At 42.7% G+C, this 14,573-nt stretch overlaps 1 protein-coding gene across 2 annotated transcripts; it reads left to right on the top strand.

The window, feature by feature from the left end:
* The first annotated feature begins 231 nt into the window (after window positions 1–231).
* On the top strand, window positions 232–14,293 carry hcfc2 (host cell factor C2). Of its 2 annotated transcripts, none has more exons than XM_039791213.1 (17): window positions 232–1,566; window positions 3,453–3,601; window positions 3,696–3,856; window positions 6,730–6,932; window positions 7,149–7,233; window positions 8,519–8,622; window positions 8,866–9,096; window positions 9,270–9,455; window positions 10,344–10,408; window positions 10,861–10,981; window positions 11,248–11,304; window positions 11,395–11,450; window positions 11,532–11,669; window positions 11,823–12,008; window positions 12,586–12,883; window positions 12,977–13,049; window positions 13,147–14,293. In XM_039791213.1, exons 1-17 carry the CDS (start codon window positions 1,401–1,403, stop codon window positions 13,154–13,156), a joined length of 2,289 nt encoding a protein of 762 aa, XP_039647147.1. In that variant the 5' UTR covers window positions 232–1,400; the 3' UTR covers window positions 13,157–14,293. The 2 variants fall into 2 exon arrangements, with proteins under 2 accessions (XP_039647147.1, XP_039647148.1); XM_039791214.1 differs by having other exon boundaries at window positions 233–1,566; window positions 11,535–11,669.
* The last annotated feature ends 280 nt before the right edge of the window (window positions 14,294–14,573 follow it).

The following is a 14,573-nucleotide window of genomic DNA, read 5'->3' as shown; positions in this document are numbered from 1 at the left end:
CTTCTGTATAGACCAAAGATGGTCTATGTTTGAGACAAATAACCAAAACAATAGTATAAATGTAGCCCACTGCATGCTCTGCCTAAAAATCCCATTTCTGACTTCATATGATGTTGTGTGACAAACAGTGGAATTATGTTACTTTACTTTACAAAACTTGGCATATACTGTACATTATTTGGGTGTATTACTCTAATACTGTTATAGAGGAAAATATGAACATTGAAATAACACAGGAATCTCCCCACAGTTTTGGATGGTCTGTAACATAACATGACATGTCAGACAGATCTGTATCAACCATTTCTGCACTATGGACTATCCTGTTTATCTTATGACTATTAATAATGTGAGTTCAAAGGCCATCTCAACATCTGATGTGTTGATATTTTACAATTGTCAGGAAAACATAGCATCTTAAAATGGGTACTCAATATAGTATTCGACTTTCATAAAGTTAGGGGACTGCCAAGAGATAGATTAAAAATATAATGGTCTATGCAGCAGAGTTACCCCAACTTTGAGTCCCCTCAAGCACCATCTAATATTCCTCTTTTGTAAGGCTTTGCTCGGTAAATGTCCTCGTATCCAGTTTGTAACACCGTCTGCCTAAATTTGTATTTCCCTAGCCCAGGCCGAGATAACTCTTTTGACATCATCAGCGTTATTTATTAGAATCAGCAAATAGTTCTCTCTCTCTTTTCCAGTTATTCATTCACCAAACTCATCTGTAATTCCCTTACAAAGTTAACATTAAATTCCAATCAAAACCAGAGGGAAAAGGCCTAGTGTGAAGAAAAGTAAGTAGTAGTAGTAGAAGTAGGAAAAAAGCAAGTAACAATAAGCTGGCTGACTATTGGACACATCAACCTAAACAGCCCACATCACATTATAGCATCCAAGTGGTTTTTGTGATCATTGTGAGGTACCAGATATATGCAGGAAATACTGTATGTATCAGAGAGAGAGAGGACATGTTGGAAGAAATTAAACGATTAGGGCTAACAGGAGCAAAAGTAAAGAACATAGGCTACTGTAGTGTGGTAACAGTGGACAAGGCAGAAGATGCTCAGTCAGCTTCCTAATGAAAACAGCACTGATGAGGAAAATCTGACATAGTGGACACTTTAGGAGTTAACTAATTCCAGAAGATGGCAGTAGTGCAACATTAAAGATGCAATCTGCCTTTAAATCCCGAAGAAGAAGAAGAAGAAGAAGAAGAAGAAGAAGAAATAATAATTCCCTTACATTCCTTTTGATACCCGGTAAACGTAAACGAGGCAGAGTGAGACGTCCTGCCTTGTTTCCACCTCTCTGGTTGAACTTCCTGATTCCTCCTTCGCCCCGCCCTCGTCTTTGAAACGACAACAGCGCCAAACTTCAGGGTCCCAAACGGGAAAATGACTACTGGTGCCAAGGAGCCGCAATGGAGAAAGGTTCATTCCGCCACGGGAGTGATTCCGCGGTCCAGACACGGACACCGAGCAGTTGCCATACGGGAGCTAATTGTTGTATTCGGCGGTGGAAATGAAGGGATAGCGGAGGACCTTCATGTTTACAACACTGGTAAGCTAACGCTAGCTGGACGGCTAATGTTTTTAGCATGCACAGGAGTCAAACAGACCCAAACCAGTCCTTTGCATGAGCTTTTGTTGTTCATTTAAAAAGTCATCGACTATTTAAGCATAATTTCCGTCTATTAGCCACTAGTACCCTTCCTCCCCCCAAAATCAAAAACACGTAGCTAACGTTAGCTAACTTACTAGTAGTGGGAGCGTCGTGTCATTTGTTTGGTCAGCGTAGCGAAAACAACCGACAGTTAATGTAAAAGGTGTGACAAAGCAACACACTTAAATATAGCTTTATCTAAGTTAACATTATGCAATCATTGTAATGTTACAACTTATGATAGATAGATAGATAGATAGATAGATAGATAGATAGATAGATAGATAGATCGATCCCAGCTTAAAGACATCACACACCACATTCACATACATCATAAACAGGATGATAAAATAACAAATCTACATGAATAATATGGCCAAGAAAAGATACTAAATAAAAAACCCAGCATGTATTAGCATGAGACGCTTGCAGTGACTGACCCTGTGATTCAGTCTGCATGGTAAGGTGCTCTATGAGAGTGTGTGTCATGGTGGTAGTGTAAATAAGTCCAATAGTGCAAGGATAAAGTCTAGAGACCAGCATTAAATATTGACAATATAAGAGAATAATGTAGACATAGTAATATAAAAACTATATTTGCAGTGCCAAGGATAAAGTAAAAAAAAAAGAAAAGAAGACCGCATTAAATATGGGCATTATAAGGGAATAAAGTAGACAGTATAGACACAAATCAACAGTCAATAATAAAGGTTTGAAGTAAGAGGGTTACAGCCATTGTTCATGTATTAAGTTAGACCTCAGTCCAGGCTGGGGGGAGGAGGGAGGGAGGGGTTGTGCATATGGGCTGATATAGCCAATAAACAGTTTATACAGTGTAAGCAGTTAACAGCGGGCCAGTGGACAGTGAGTACATATCTATTGTCATAGGAGACAGTGTAAGTGTGCAAAGGGAGGAGAGGCAGACAGACTATGCAGAGAAGTCTATGTATCTCTCCTCTTCCTTTTTGTGAAGCATTGTAGAGTTGTATGGCCCTGGGGACAAATTACTTTCTCAGTCTGTCAGTTGTGCATGGCAGTGTGCGTAGTCTTGAGCTGATCATGCTCTTCTGCTTTGTGATAGTGCTGTGGAGTGGATGACAGTCATTGTCCAAAATGCAGTTTGTTCAGGGTCCTTTTATCCGATATTGAAGTGATGCACTACAGTTCCACCCATTTGGGGTGTGAAGTGATTGCTGTACTGTATAAATGATGTGTTTTGGAGGGCATTTTGCAATAAAGACCATTACATTGTAATGCTTTTTGTAATTAAGGTCCTGTTGAGGTGGTGTTTGAGGTAATATTTATTAGGGCTGCACGATATGAGGAAAATATCTAATTGCCATTATTTTGACTGATATTTCGATATGATTCATGTTATTGGAGAGAATGATAATTTTTCTATCATTCCTATTTTTATTGAAAAATATTAAAATGAAAATGATTATGGTGTGATTTGAGGATCTGTACCAAACAAAGATTTTTTTCTTTAGTCTGTAGGATACTATTTGTAGGCTGGGACGTCTCTGCAGCAACACAATACATAATTCGGAATGGTTTGACACATATTTTGCCTTTTAACCAATATTGCGCTTTGGATATTTCACTAGTCAACATTGCGATTTTGATATTGCGATGCGGTTAATTGTGCAGCCCTGATATTTATCCATCTGCAAAAATAGCTCTGGTTATGAGAGTTGTTTCCAAACAGGGTGTATAAAATGTCTAAAAGGCAGCATTCACCAGGATGTTTTGTCTAATGCAAAGAAATCTGCCCATGGTTCCAGTCTCAAGGCAGTGGTTTCTGCCTGCGGTGAGGGGTGACATCCCACCCGGCTGTGCTTCCCATGGCTTCGTCTGTGAAGGCACTCGAATACTGGTCTTTGGTGGCATGGTTGAGTTTGGGAAATACACCAACAGCCTTTATGAACTTCAGGTAATGCCGTCACAGTTCTTCAGATGTGATTCTGACCCAGGTGCTGTAGTGAAGAAAAATTCTCACATCTTGACTTTGGTTCTGTGTGGTTCAGGCTAGTCGCTGGCTGTGGAAGAAGCTGAAGCCCAGAGCACCCAGGAATGGCTTGCCTCCCTGCCCTCGGATTGGACACAGCTTCACTCTTGTGGGTAACAAGTGTTACCTGTTTGGAGGGCTGGCCAATGATAGTGAAGACCCCAACGGCAACGTACCAAGGTACTGTGCAAATACACACAAGAACCATAACATTTGATAGAGTTTGTTTACACTGTGTTTTTCAGAGATGCATAAAAACAGGTGAGAGTGGTTGTTTCTGTTTGATTTGTTTGTGGATATGGAGTGGGGGTAGTTGTGGGAACTTCTTACTGACATTTTATTTAGCAAGCCCTGTACTCTAGTGTTCAAATTAGGGCTGCAACTAACGATCGTTGTCGTTACCGGTTAATCTGCAGAACATTTTTTCGATTTAATAATTTTGTTTATGAAACATCAAAAAATAGCGAAAACCCAAAGTTCACAATGATATACAGTACAGGCCAAAAGTTTGGACACACCTTCTCATTCAATGCGTTTCCTTTTTATTTTCATGACTATTTACATTGTAGATTCTCACTGAAGGCATCAAAACTATGAATGAACACATATGGAATTATGTACTTAACAAAAAAGTGTGAAATAACTGAAACATGTCTTATATTTTAGATTCTTCAAAGTAGCCACCCTTTGCTTTTTTATTAATAAGGGAAAAAATTCCACTAATTAACCCTGACAAAGCACACCTGCCAATTACAGGGGTATCACACTTCTCAGCCTCCCTGGTAAAGTCTACTCCAAGGTGCTGGAAAGGAGGGTTCGGCCGATAGTCGAACCTCAGATTGAAGAGGAACAATGTGGATTCCGTCCTGGTCGTGGAACAACGGAGTATGCCCAACCAGTCTACATGTGTTTTGTGGATCTGGAAAAGGCGTATGACCGGGTCCCCCGGGAGATACTGTGGGAGGTGCTGCGGGAGTATGGGGTGAGGGGGTCTCTTCTCAGGGCCATCCAATCTCTGTACGACCAAAGCGAGAGCTGTGTCCAGGTTCTCGGCAGTAAGTCGGACTCGTTTCAGGTGAGGGTTGGCCTCCACCAGGGCTGCGCTTTGTCACCAATCCTGTTTGTAATATTTATGGACAGGATATCGAGGCGTAGTCGGGGTGGGGAGGGGTTGCGGTTCGGTGGGCTGGGGATCTCATCGCTGTTCTTTGCAGATGATGTGGTCCTGATGGCAACATCGGCCTGCGACCTTCAGCACTCACTGGATTTGCCGCCGAGCCGAGTGTGAAGCGGTTGGGATGAGGATCAGCACCTCTAAATCGCGGAGGCCATGGTTCTCAGCAGGAAACCGATGGAGTGCCTTCTCTAGGTAGGGAATGAGTCCTTACCCCAAGTGAAGGAGTTCAAGTACCTTGGGGTTTTGTTCGGAGTGAGGGGACAATGGAGCGGAGATTGGTCGGAGAATCGGCGCAGCGGGTGCGGTATTACATTCCATCTATCGCACCGTTGGGGCGGAAAGAGAGCTGAGCCAGAAGGCAAAGCTCTCGACCTATCGGTTTCGTTTGCTAACCCTCACCTATCGTCATGAAGGCTGGGTCATGACCGAAAGAACGAGATCCAGGGTACAAGCAGCCGAAATGGGTTTCCTCAGGAGGGTGGCTGGCGTCTCCCTTAGAGATAGGGTGAGAAGCTCAGTCATCCGTGAGGAGCTCGGAGTAGAGCCGCTGCTCCTTCGGGTAGAAAGGAGCCAGTTAAGGTGGTTCGGGCATCTGGTAAGGATGCCCCCTGGGCGCCTCCCTAGGGAGGTGTTCCAGGCACGTCCAGCTGGGAGGAGGCCTCGGGGAAGACCCAGGACTAGGTGGAGGGATTATATCTCCAACCTGGCCTGGGAACGCCTCGGGATCCCCCAGTCGGAGCTGGTTAATGTTGCTCAGGAAAGGGAAGTTTGGGGTCCCCTGCTGGAGCTGCTCCCCCCGACACCGGATAAGCGGACGAAGATGGATGGATGGATGGAAAGCACACCTGTGAAGTGAAAACCATTTCAGGTGACTACCTCATGAAGCTCATTGAGAGAACACCAAGGGTTTGCAGAGTTATCAAAAAAAGCAAAGGGTGGCTACTTTGAAGAATCTAAAATATAAGACATGTTTTCAGTTATTTCACACTTTTTTGTTAAGTACATAATTCCATATGTGTTCATTCATAGTTTTGATGCCTTCAGTGAGAATCTACAATGTAAATAGTTATGAAAATAAAAAAACACAGAGAAGGTGTGTCCAAACTTTTGGCCTGTACTGTATGGCAACATAGTCTTGCCTTGGCAGACCTTCCTCCACAGCGCCGAGGAGGAGGGTCTGGCTAGTCCGCACAGCATTCCGGGATGGGAAATAAACATGTTCTGGTTTATTGCCATTTCTTTGAACCAATCACAATCGTCTTGGGCGACGCTAAGCACCGGACAGAGCAACGGTGCCTCTGCAAAATAGCCTTGGGAAGGAACTTGTTTTGGTGGAATATGAGCACTTAGGGAGGCGAGCTCTGGAATTAAAATGGATGTCGAGTGTGTAATAAGAATTTTACTCAAAAAAAGATCAATATAATTTGATTGTTGGTTCTAGCTCGGAGGATGTTTCCCAAATCGACCGGAGGGACATCTGGCCGAAAATGAGGGACATCCGGCGGAACCTCCGGCAGCATCGGAACAATCTCGTAAATGAAACGTTGTCGATATAGACATAATGACAATGAAAAGCAGCAAATCCTCTTCTGCGAGAAGCTAGAACCAGAGAATGTGTGGCATTTATTCTTGCAAATTGATTTAAAAATAGTTGCAGTTTATTTTATTTTCATCGATTAATCTTTTCACCTCTAGTTTAAAGTATAACTTTTACATTGGTGTTTAAATTCAGAGTGGGCTTCTAGTGACTTGATCATGTTGCTAGTGCAAGTCCACAATCATATTAGCTAACCGGTGTGGAGACTATACAGTTTGATATATAACCTTTTATCTAAGAGATGGTTGCAGGAATGAGTTTGACTTTTTACCATCTTAGATACATGTGCGACTTCTATGAGCTGGAGCTGCAGTCGTCATCGGGGGCAAGAGGCTGGAGCATCCCAGAGACGAAGGGTGGTGGTCCCTCAGCACGGGAGTCCCACACCTCGGTTGCCTACACTGGCCTCGGCTCCCCAAAGCTCTACATCTTTGGAGGGATGCAAGGATGCCGGCTAGATGACCTCTGGCAGCTTGACCTTGGTAGGACGTTTTGTGTTTTTGTTTTTTATGACAGATAATAAAGTCTGCAATTTTCAGAAAGTGAAAATTGAAACATTTTGCATCCTTTGGTTGTGACTGTACCTTGAATAAAATACAAAACTTTGCAAAACAAAACTATTGCTTATTTGCATGTAGTGAGAAACAACTCTTTGTAATATTTAAACTTCCTTATCATTATTCTTTTCCTTTCTTCAGACACAATGGTTTGGTCAACGCCTGAAACCAGGGGTTTCAGGCCACTTTCCAGAAGCCTTCACTCTGCCAGTGTCATTGGAAACAAGTAAGGGATCCATCATTATCAGTGTCATATCTCTGTTAAAGCAGATGTGTAGTTTGTATTCCATCACATTAATATATAATATATAAATACCTGAAAAGGGTAGAGAACCTACTCATGAATGTCAGCAGGACTAAAAAGATGATAGTGGAATTTGGGAAGAGAGAGGGTGAACAGCTTCAAGTACCTTGGTGGTCCGCATCACCTCACTGAGGGTCTGACCTGTGCACTGCATACCGACTCAGTGGTGAGAAAGGCAAGGCAGAGACTGCTTCACCTCAGGCGCCTGAGGAAAATCCAGGTATCCCTCTAAAATACTGAGTTTCTATACTGAGTTTCTATTCTTGCATTGTTGAGAGCATCCTGACGGGGAACATCACTGCCTGGTACGGAAACGGCACCGAACAGGACCGCTTTTTGGGCTGAACATATAACCAATAAGGCCATTGCCTTAAGGATATTTACACCAGGCGCTGCAAGAAAAAGAAGAAAATCAATAAAGATCAAAACCACCAGGGTAACAGCCTTTTCACCCTGTTGAGGTCGAGAAAAAGGTACCGGATACACCAGGCCAGCACTGAGAGGCTCAGAAGGAGCTTCTACCCTCAGACCATTAGCGACCCCCCCGCCCCATATAGGCAAAACTGCTTCTGCTTGTATGTTCAATTTCAATTCAATTCAATTTTATTTATAGTATCAAATCATAACATAAGTTATCTCGAGACACTTTACAGATAGAGTAGGTCTAGACCACACTCTATAATTTACAAAGCCCCAACAATTCCAGTAATTCCCTCAAGAGCAAGCAGTGCGACAGTGGCGAGGAAAAACTCACTCTTGGGAAGAAACCTCGGACAGACCCAGGCTCTTGGTAGGCGGTGTCTGACGAGCCGGTTGGGGGTGTGATGAACAGTGGCGATAATAGTCACATTAATAATGGAACAGTGACTGGATGTAGCGGGAAGCTGCAGGGTTCAGCAGGACGCAGCATGACATTGCAGGGCATCGCTGAGCTCAGCAGGGAGTGCAGCAGGACCACGGCGACAGCTGCAACCAGGATCTTGGTGCCAACGTTCTCCAAGGAAATACGCTGGGGGAAAAAAGCATAAGGACTCCGGGGAGTAAACTCCCCAGAAGCTAGGATTAGTAACAAGCATTTCTGGGACGGGCTGCACACAAATAGTAATAGTAATAGTAACAGTAATGGAAAGGGACATATAAAGGGATAGTATGTGACACCTTAACTGGCTTGCCTTTGACAAAGTCCTGTGTGTTCCTCTGTCTGCAGGATGTATGTTTTTGGTGGCTGGATTCCTGTACCAGAGTCAGACGAACACAATGCTTTAGGAACTGAATGGATCTGCAGTGACTCCCTAACTGTACTCAACTTAGGTCAGTACATTTTCTCTAAAAATATGAAGAGTTTTCACACAGGGTGAATCCATAGAGAGCGTCTTTATTGGTTCAGTTTTGGCAAAGTGTGGTGTTTTTTAACATCAGATTTGTCAAAACGACTGCTGCGCTTTAGGGGAAACTTAAAGTTATGATGCATCTTGTTTTTTATTCAACTCATAGGCTTTTTTTACATTGTTAAGAGGCCAGCAAGTTCACTGCTGCCCTGTTTTTCTGTCACAGACACTATGATCTGGCAGAACCTGGGCCCAGAGCAGCAGGGCAATATCGAGTCCCAGCTGCAGATCCAGGGACCCCAGAGTGAGGATCCGTACGCCTGTAGGCCCAGAGCCAGGGCCGGCCACTGTGCTGCCACTGTCGGGTCCAGGCTTTACATTTGGAGCGGCCGTGACGGGTTCCGTAAGAGCTGGAACTACCAGGTCTGCTGCAAGGACCTCTGGTACCTGGAGACAGGTGAAAACTGAGACTCAGCTGTTAAGGAGAGGCTTTAAGTGATTCGTCACTTGTTTATTTTGATTGCTTGACTTTGGTGAAATTTTGAAGCAAGTGACAGAACGTGTTTTGTCAGTGCTGGAAAAAAAAGCAAATACAGTTCTTCAATATAATATTCTGTATTCTGTCCTCAGATCGACCAGCCGCCCCAGAGGCAGTGTTACTCATCAAATCCACAGTCAGCATGCTTCATGTGGCGTGGCGCCCCCTGGCGGCAGCAGACTGCTACATCCTTCAGATCCAGCCTGCACCTCCACCAGCCAAACCAGTCAGTCCAACTGGACTAGGTGGACTGGACGGGAACGGTAAAGACACTGCAGGTATGGGACAGTGCACGTATCCTCAGAGAGAAGAGGCTCGGGACACAGCGAAAAAAACATATGGGCAATATGGAGTAAATCAAATATCACGATATGTTTGACCAAATACCTGGATATCGATATTGCGGCGATATTGTAGGGTTGACTATTGGGGCTTTCACAAAATATTTACACAGTGAGATTTTTGACAAATTAACCTCAGTAATGTGGATATAATGACTAAGTGGGTAAAGACAAATAATAGAACAGCTCGAACAGTCTGGAAAGTTCAGAAAAGGACATCACTTTCAATAAAAACTTGAATTTAAAAAAAGTGAAGAAAATGACATCACTATATAAGACAACACTTGTGTCATATTACGATATCCAAAATTGAAGACGATATCTAGTCTCATATATCGATGTCAATATAGTCTATATCCACCATGTTCCACCGTATGTCCTTTTTTTACGACTGGATATCCGTCACCAAACACTTCCTATGTGTTGCATGACTAAAACAACTTTTGAACGTACACGTTCAACCAAAACAAGTTCCTTCCTGCTTAGCGCCACCCATGACAATTGTGATTGGTTTAAAGAAATGCCAATAAACCAGAGCACGTTTTTCTCCCATCCCAGAATGCTGTGTGGACTAGCCAGACCCTCCTCCGCAGCGTTGTGTCTGGCAAAGCGAGACTAATCTCGATAGAATATATTGCCACGCCCTACATGGAATAGTTGAAGAATAGAAAGAAAATAGAGGTTACTAAACACAGCAGTCTTACCGCCTGAAAAATACATTAACGGAAAAGAGACAGAGAATCTGTAGCACGTTTATCAGGGTGAGGGACTTTATAAAGATATGTTTGACACTACAGTGACATTTCGCTTAACTCTCCTTCTCAGGTGTCCAGTCTCTTCAGCCTCCAACTGGAGGAACCACTAATAAAGAAGCGAAAGCATCAGCTCAGGTAGATGTGACTTAAACACGCTTAAATCTGTCAACTAAGATGATTACATGTAATAAAACACTGTTTTAGTATTAAATTGTATATCTAATCTACCAGCAGACCACCCTAAGAGACGAGGCATTCACACTGAGCATGTTTAGAGTGGCTTTATCAGACACGGCTGCATTTTCTGTCTTTAGATTTAGATGTGAGTCTCTATTCTATGACCTCACCTCTTAGAATATTTTAGTTACATACACTTCAGACATTCAGCAGATACTCCAATCTAGAATAGAAAGAAAGCCTGCCAATACAATAAAGAAGAGCACTTGTATAAAATAACTTACCTAAACCTAACCATCCAAAGAAAGAAAACCCAGAGTTCAATATTAAAGCAGGCCCAGACCGTTTAATGCACTGCTTCCTATTTAGAACACATACGTCTTGTACTTGACTTTCTCTCATAATTTCAGGATGCTTCAGCACAGCAGGAAACTACAGCGAAACTGTTCAGTGGCTCAGCAGAGACCAAAGCACAAGGAGGGAGGAGTGCTGGGAGGGAGACGGAGAAGGACCCTGACACAAAACGCTGCGGTAAGCTTCGGTGTCAAGTGATTCAAAGCTGGATGATTTCGGTGCTTCCGCAAATGTAATTGTTTGGGACAATAAAAGATGCAGTAGGCCTGTTAAAGCAAGTGAAGCTGCGTCGATAAATGTATTGTCTCAGTTGTTGCCCTTGCTCTATTTTCCCACACAGCGGAGAGGGAAACAAGACACCGCAAGCTTTTCACGGTTTAGTCTGAATTGCTCTCTGTTGATCCACAGACCTTTTGCGCTCTCTATCTGTGTGTTGGTTGTAGGTGCTGGACAGGAGACGGCAGCAGCAGAGGTCGGAAGCTCAGCTCAGCGCCAGCCAGGTAACGACGATGCTCAAATGTCAGTGATGAACCAGACTGCGGCACGTTGTGAAGTGGGATTCACCGTTTGCTTTCCTTTGCTTTTTACAGAGGAACAACCTGTTTCAGCTGACAAGAAAACCGATTTCTACGCCCCTACACATCAGGTCAGATCCACTTCTGAACACTAATTATTAGCTCCCGCTGTGCTCGGTCTCTAAGTTAAGACTATAAACCCTCACCTACAGCAGAATCCAGATGAAGCCGTGTGGTTTGACGTTGGTGTGTTCAAAGCACTCTTCTCTGAGGTCAGCCACTACTTTCTACCCGCTGACAGCGAACAGGCGTCTGCAGCCATCAGCAGCCGACCGTCGCACACTAAAGAGGTAAAAATGACTTCTGGGCAGTTTTCATCATTGAAGACTTGGTTTTACTGTTATTTTATACATAGTGGGTATTGATTGGGACTCCATGAAGATGCCATTTATTCCTGTCTTCTCACCCACACATTCTCTGTCAATACTTTGCTTCCCCATTAGCCCTTCCTCCAGAGGAATCTTGACTACCAAAGCAGAGAGAAGCAGGAGCTGGCTCCAGGTCAGACCTACAGGTTCAGAGTTGCAGGCATCAACTACTTTGGCCAGGGAGACTTCAGCCCAGTCAGCGAGTTCAAGACATGCCAACCTGGTTTCCCTGGAGCGCCATCTGCCGTCAAAATTACCAAGGTGACATATCAAGGAGCTGTTGATAAATGAATACTCTCACATTGCCAGACCTATCTCCACAGCGCTGTGGAGTAAGGTCTGGCTACACCACAGATACATTTTAGGATAGGAGAAAAAAACACTCTGGGTTGTTGGCATTTCTTTAAACCAATCACAATCGTCTTTTAAACCCCGCAAAAGAAAACGCCACATACAATTTTTTTTAAATGAAGTTAACTGTTCACACAATACAGTAATGTGAGCTTTTTAAATTAGCTGGATACATGTTTACATGTAATTTGCTCTTACCAGTGTATCGCTGTGTGTACTTCATTTATAGCTATCCCATCAAACGGACCCAAAACGCCCCAGTTAGAGAGTAAATGCAGTAAACCTATTCTTTGTAAATCTTAACAATCATTCACCGAAAGAACCAAGCTGGCCTGGCTTTTTGCACAATCCAAATTTTCTTCAAAACCTGCCATTTTCAGTGTGTAGCTTGCTAGATCGAAGTTGGTTGTTGTTTCCTGAAGCGAAGGGATTAAGAACAAGCTGCTGTATTCCACACATTCCCCCCTAATACTCCTTTTCTGCACAGGCCAACGATTCGGTCAACATTACATGGGAGGCTCCCCCCTCTCCATCGGGCCGGATCCTCGAGTATTCCATGTACATGGCCGTGAAAAAGAGTCGCTCCACCAGCTCGGAGCGTCCAGGTCAGATGTCCTTCATCAGAATCTACCGCGGCACCAAGATGTCCTGCTCGGTCAGCTCCACCCACCTGGATAACGCCCAGATCGACTGCTCGGCCTCCAACCGGCCAGCTGTGGTCTTCCGCATCGCTGCTAAGAATGAGCAGGGCTACGGTCCGGCCACGCAGATCCGCTGGATTCAAGGTGGAGGAGCTCAAGTGTTTTAAGTTTCTGCTCATTTTTCATGTTATATATTTTTGTGGACAGATGCCAACTTGATTTAACCTCCTGTTTTAGATCCTAGTAAATTGCGAACGTCTGCATCCAAAGCCGACAGCAATGCTGAGGCTGACCAGGATGCTGCTGACAGGTAACCAGAGTAGTGACCTAATGATTTCTGTTCTTTCCACTTTTTAGGTTTGAATTGTTTTATTGAATTGTCTCTTGCTTTTCCTTTTTTCTTGCAGCTCCAGCTAAAAAAAATGTTTTGGACCAATGGCACCGTGTTTTGGAAAGACAGTATGTGCTCTCAGGAAGGTGGCAATGTTTGCCAATCAGATGTAAATTTGCTAGATATTTTTGTTAATTTATTTTTTTTATGTAATTAATTATTCCCTTGTAAATAGATTTTCATAGGAAGATTGACCACTTGGCTACTTTAGTTAAACCAATGTTTTGTTAAGTAATAGGATGTAGACTAAACTACAAGTATGATTTAAGATTTAAAAAAATCTTCAAAGGTTGGAGGTGCCTTAGAGTTTATTGCAACAGCCACTGATGCTGCTTTATACAGTATGTTGTGGTTTTGCATGAAACTTTTTTTTTAGCGTGGACCACTTTTACAATCCTATTGACACAGTGAGGTTATACAATACCAGTTATCTTTACAGTAGAAATGTTATTGTTATATATATTATAGATCATTTACTGTGATTCAGGTTTGGTTTAAGATCTTTGTTAATGTGTTTTCTCACTGTACACACAACCATGTTGACTACAAACATGTTTACTATCCGTTACATTTCTGCATCACATTTGTTGTTTTATGATTATTTTATTATCACTACCACCAAATTGTTCAGATTGTTTACAAGTTACAACTTTTCTTTTTTTTTAAATATCTCTCATAAAAAAAAAAAAATAAATAAAAAAAATCAATCCAAATCAAAAAATGGATGCTGACTGCAACCAAAGAGCAGAGCACTACTAATGTTTCTGATATGAATTAAAGGTATCAAAAATGCCCCAGATATTACAGGAAGAGATGTGCGTGTTAACATTATTATTGTCTCTGGTTTGACCCGCTCACCATTTAGTGGGCAAGAAGTGTGATTATTATCTTCCCTATCCTCCTCCATCATGTCTGGACTCTGGATTATTACAGGTCTTTTTAACCAGTGTGGTGAAGGAACATATGGGGGGATTACTATCCAGACCTCAAATCAATGAGACCAAGTGCTGCGTCTCTTCATGGACTTAATAAAAAAAGATTCCGTGGCTGAAGAAGATTTGGTCAGGATAGGCATACAGAGTATTGTTTAGATTAAACATTATGCATTTGATCAAGCTGAAGACTCATTATTTCCCTTGAATAACAATTAAGATAAGAGTCAATCCCTGTGTCCTGTGTTTTATTGTTCCAAGAGCAAATTCACTCATGTACATTCACAGATTATCATTTTAGATGCATTGTGTGTAATGCAGCTGCATTTATTCTCACTGGGGACAAATAAAATTGTAAACCAGGACCTGTAGAACAATATGGCTTGTATTCAGCTTTTGTAAAAGCAGTAACCATAGTGTTTAACAACAAAGTGCATTACCTTTTGCAGTGTTTCTGGATATCAACAGACTAATTAATCACTAATTAATGGAATGGAGTATTGCAGTATGT

Source organism: Perca fluviatilis, chromosome 23 (genome assembly GCF_010015445.1).
Source record: "Perca fluviatilis chromosome 23, GENO_Pfluv_1.0, whole genome shotgun sequence".
In the NCBI taxonomy this organism is placed as follows: Eukaryota; Metazoa; Chordata; class Actinopteri; order Perciformes; family Percidae; genus Perca; species Perca fluviatilis.
The sequence above is the reverse complement of the archived record's forward strand: the minus strand, read 5'-3'. Positions and strand labels throughout refer to the sequence as shown.

Bases quoted from the DNA above. Each gene is read 5' to 3' on its own strand.
- hcfc2 (XM_039791213.1), top strand. From the start codon at position 1,401: ATGACTACTGGTGCCAAGGAGCCGCAATGGAGAAAGGTTCATTCCGCC. The intron at 8,623-8,865 runs GTCAGTACATTT...TTTCTGTCACAG, and splicing joins CCTAACTGTACTCAACTTAG to ACACTATGATCTGGCAGAAC. The intron at 12,009-12,585 runs GTGACATATCAA...TTTTCTGCACAG, and splicing joins CTGCCGTCAAAATTACCAAG to GCCAACGATTCGGTCAACAT.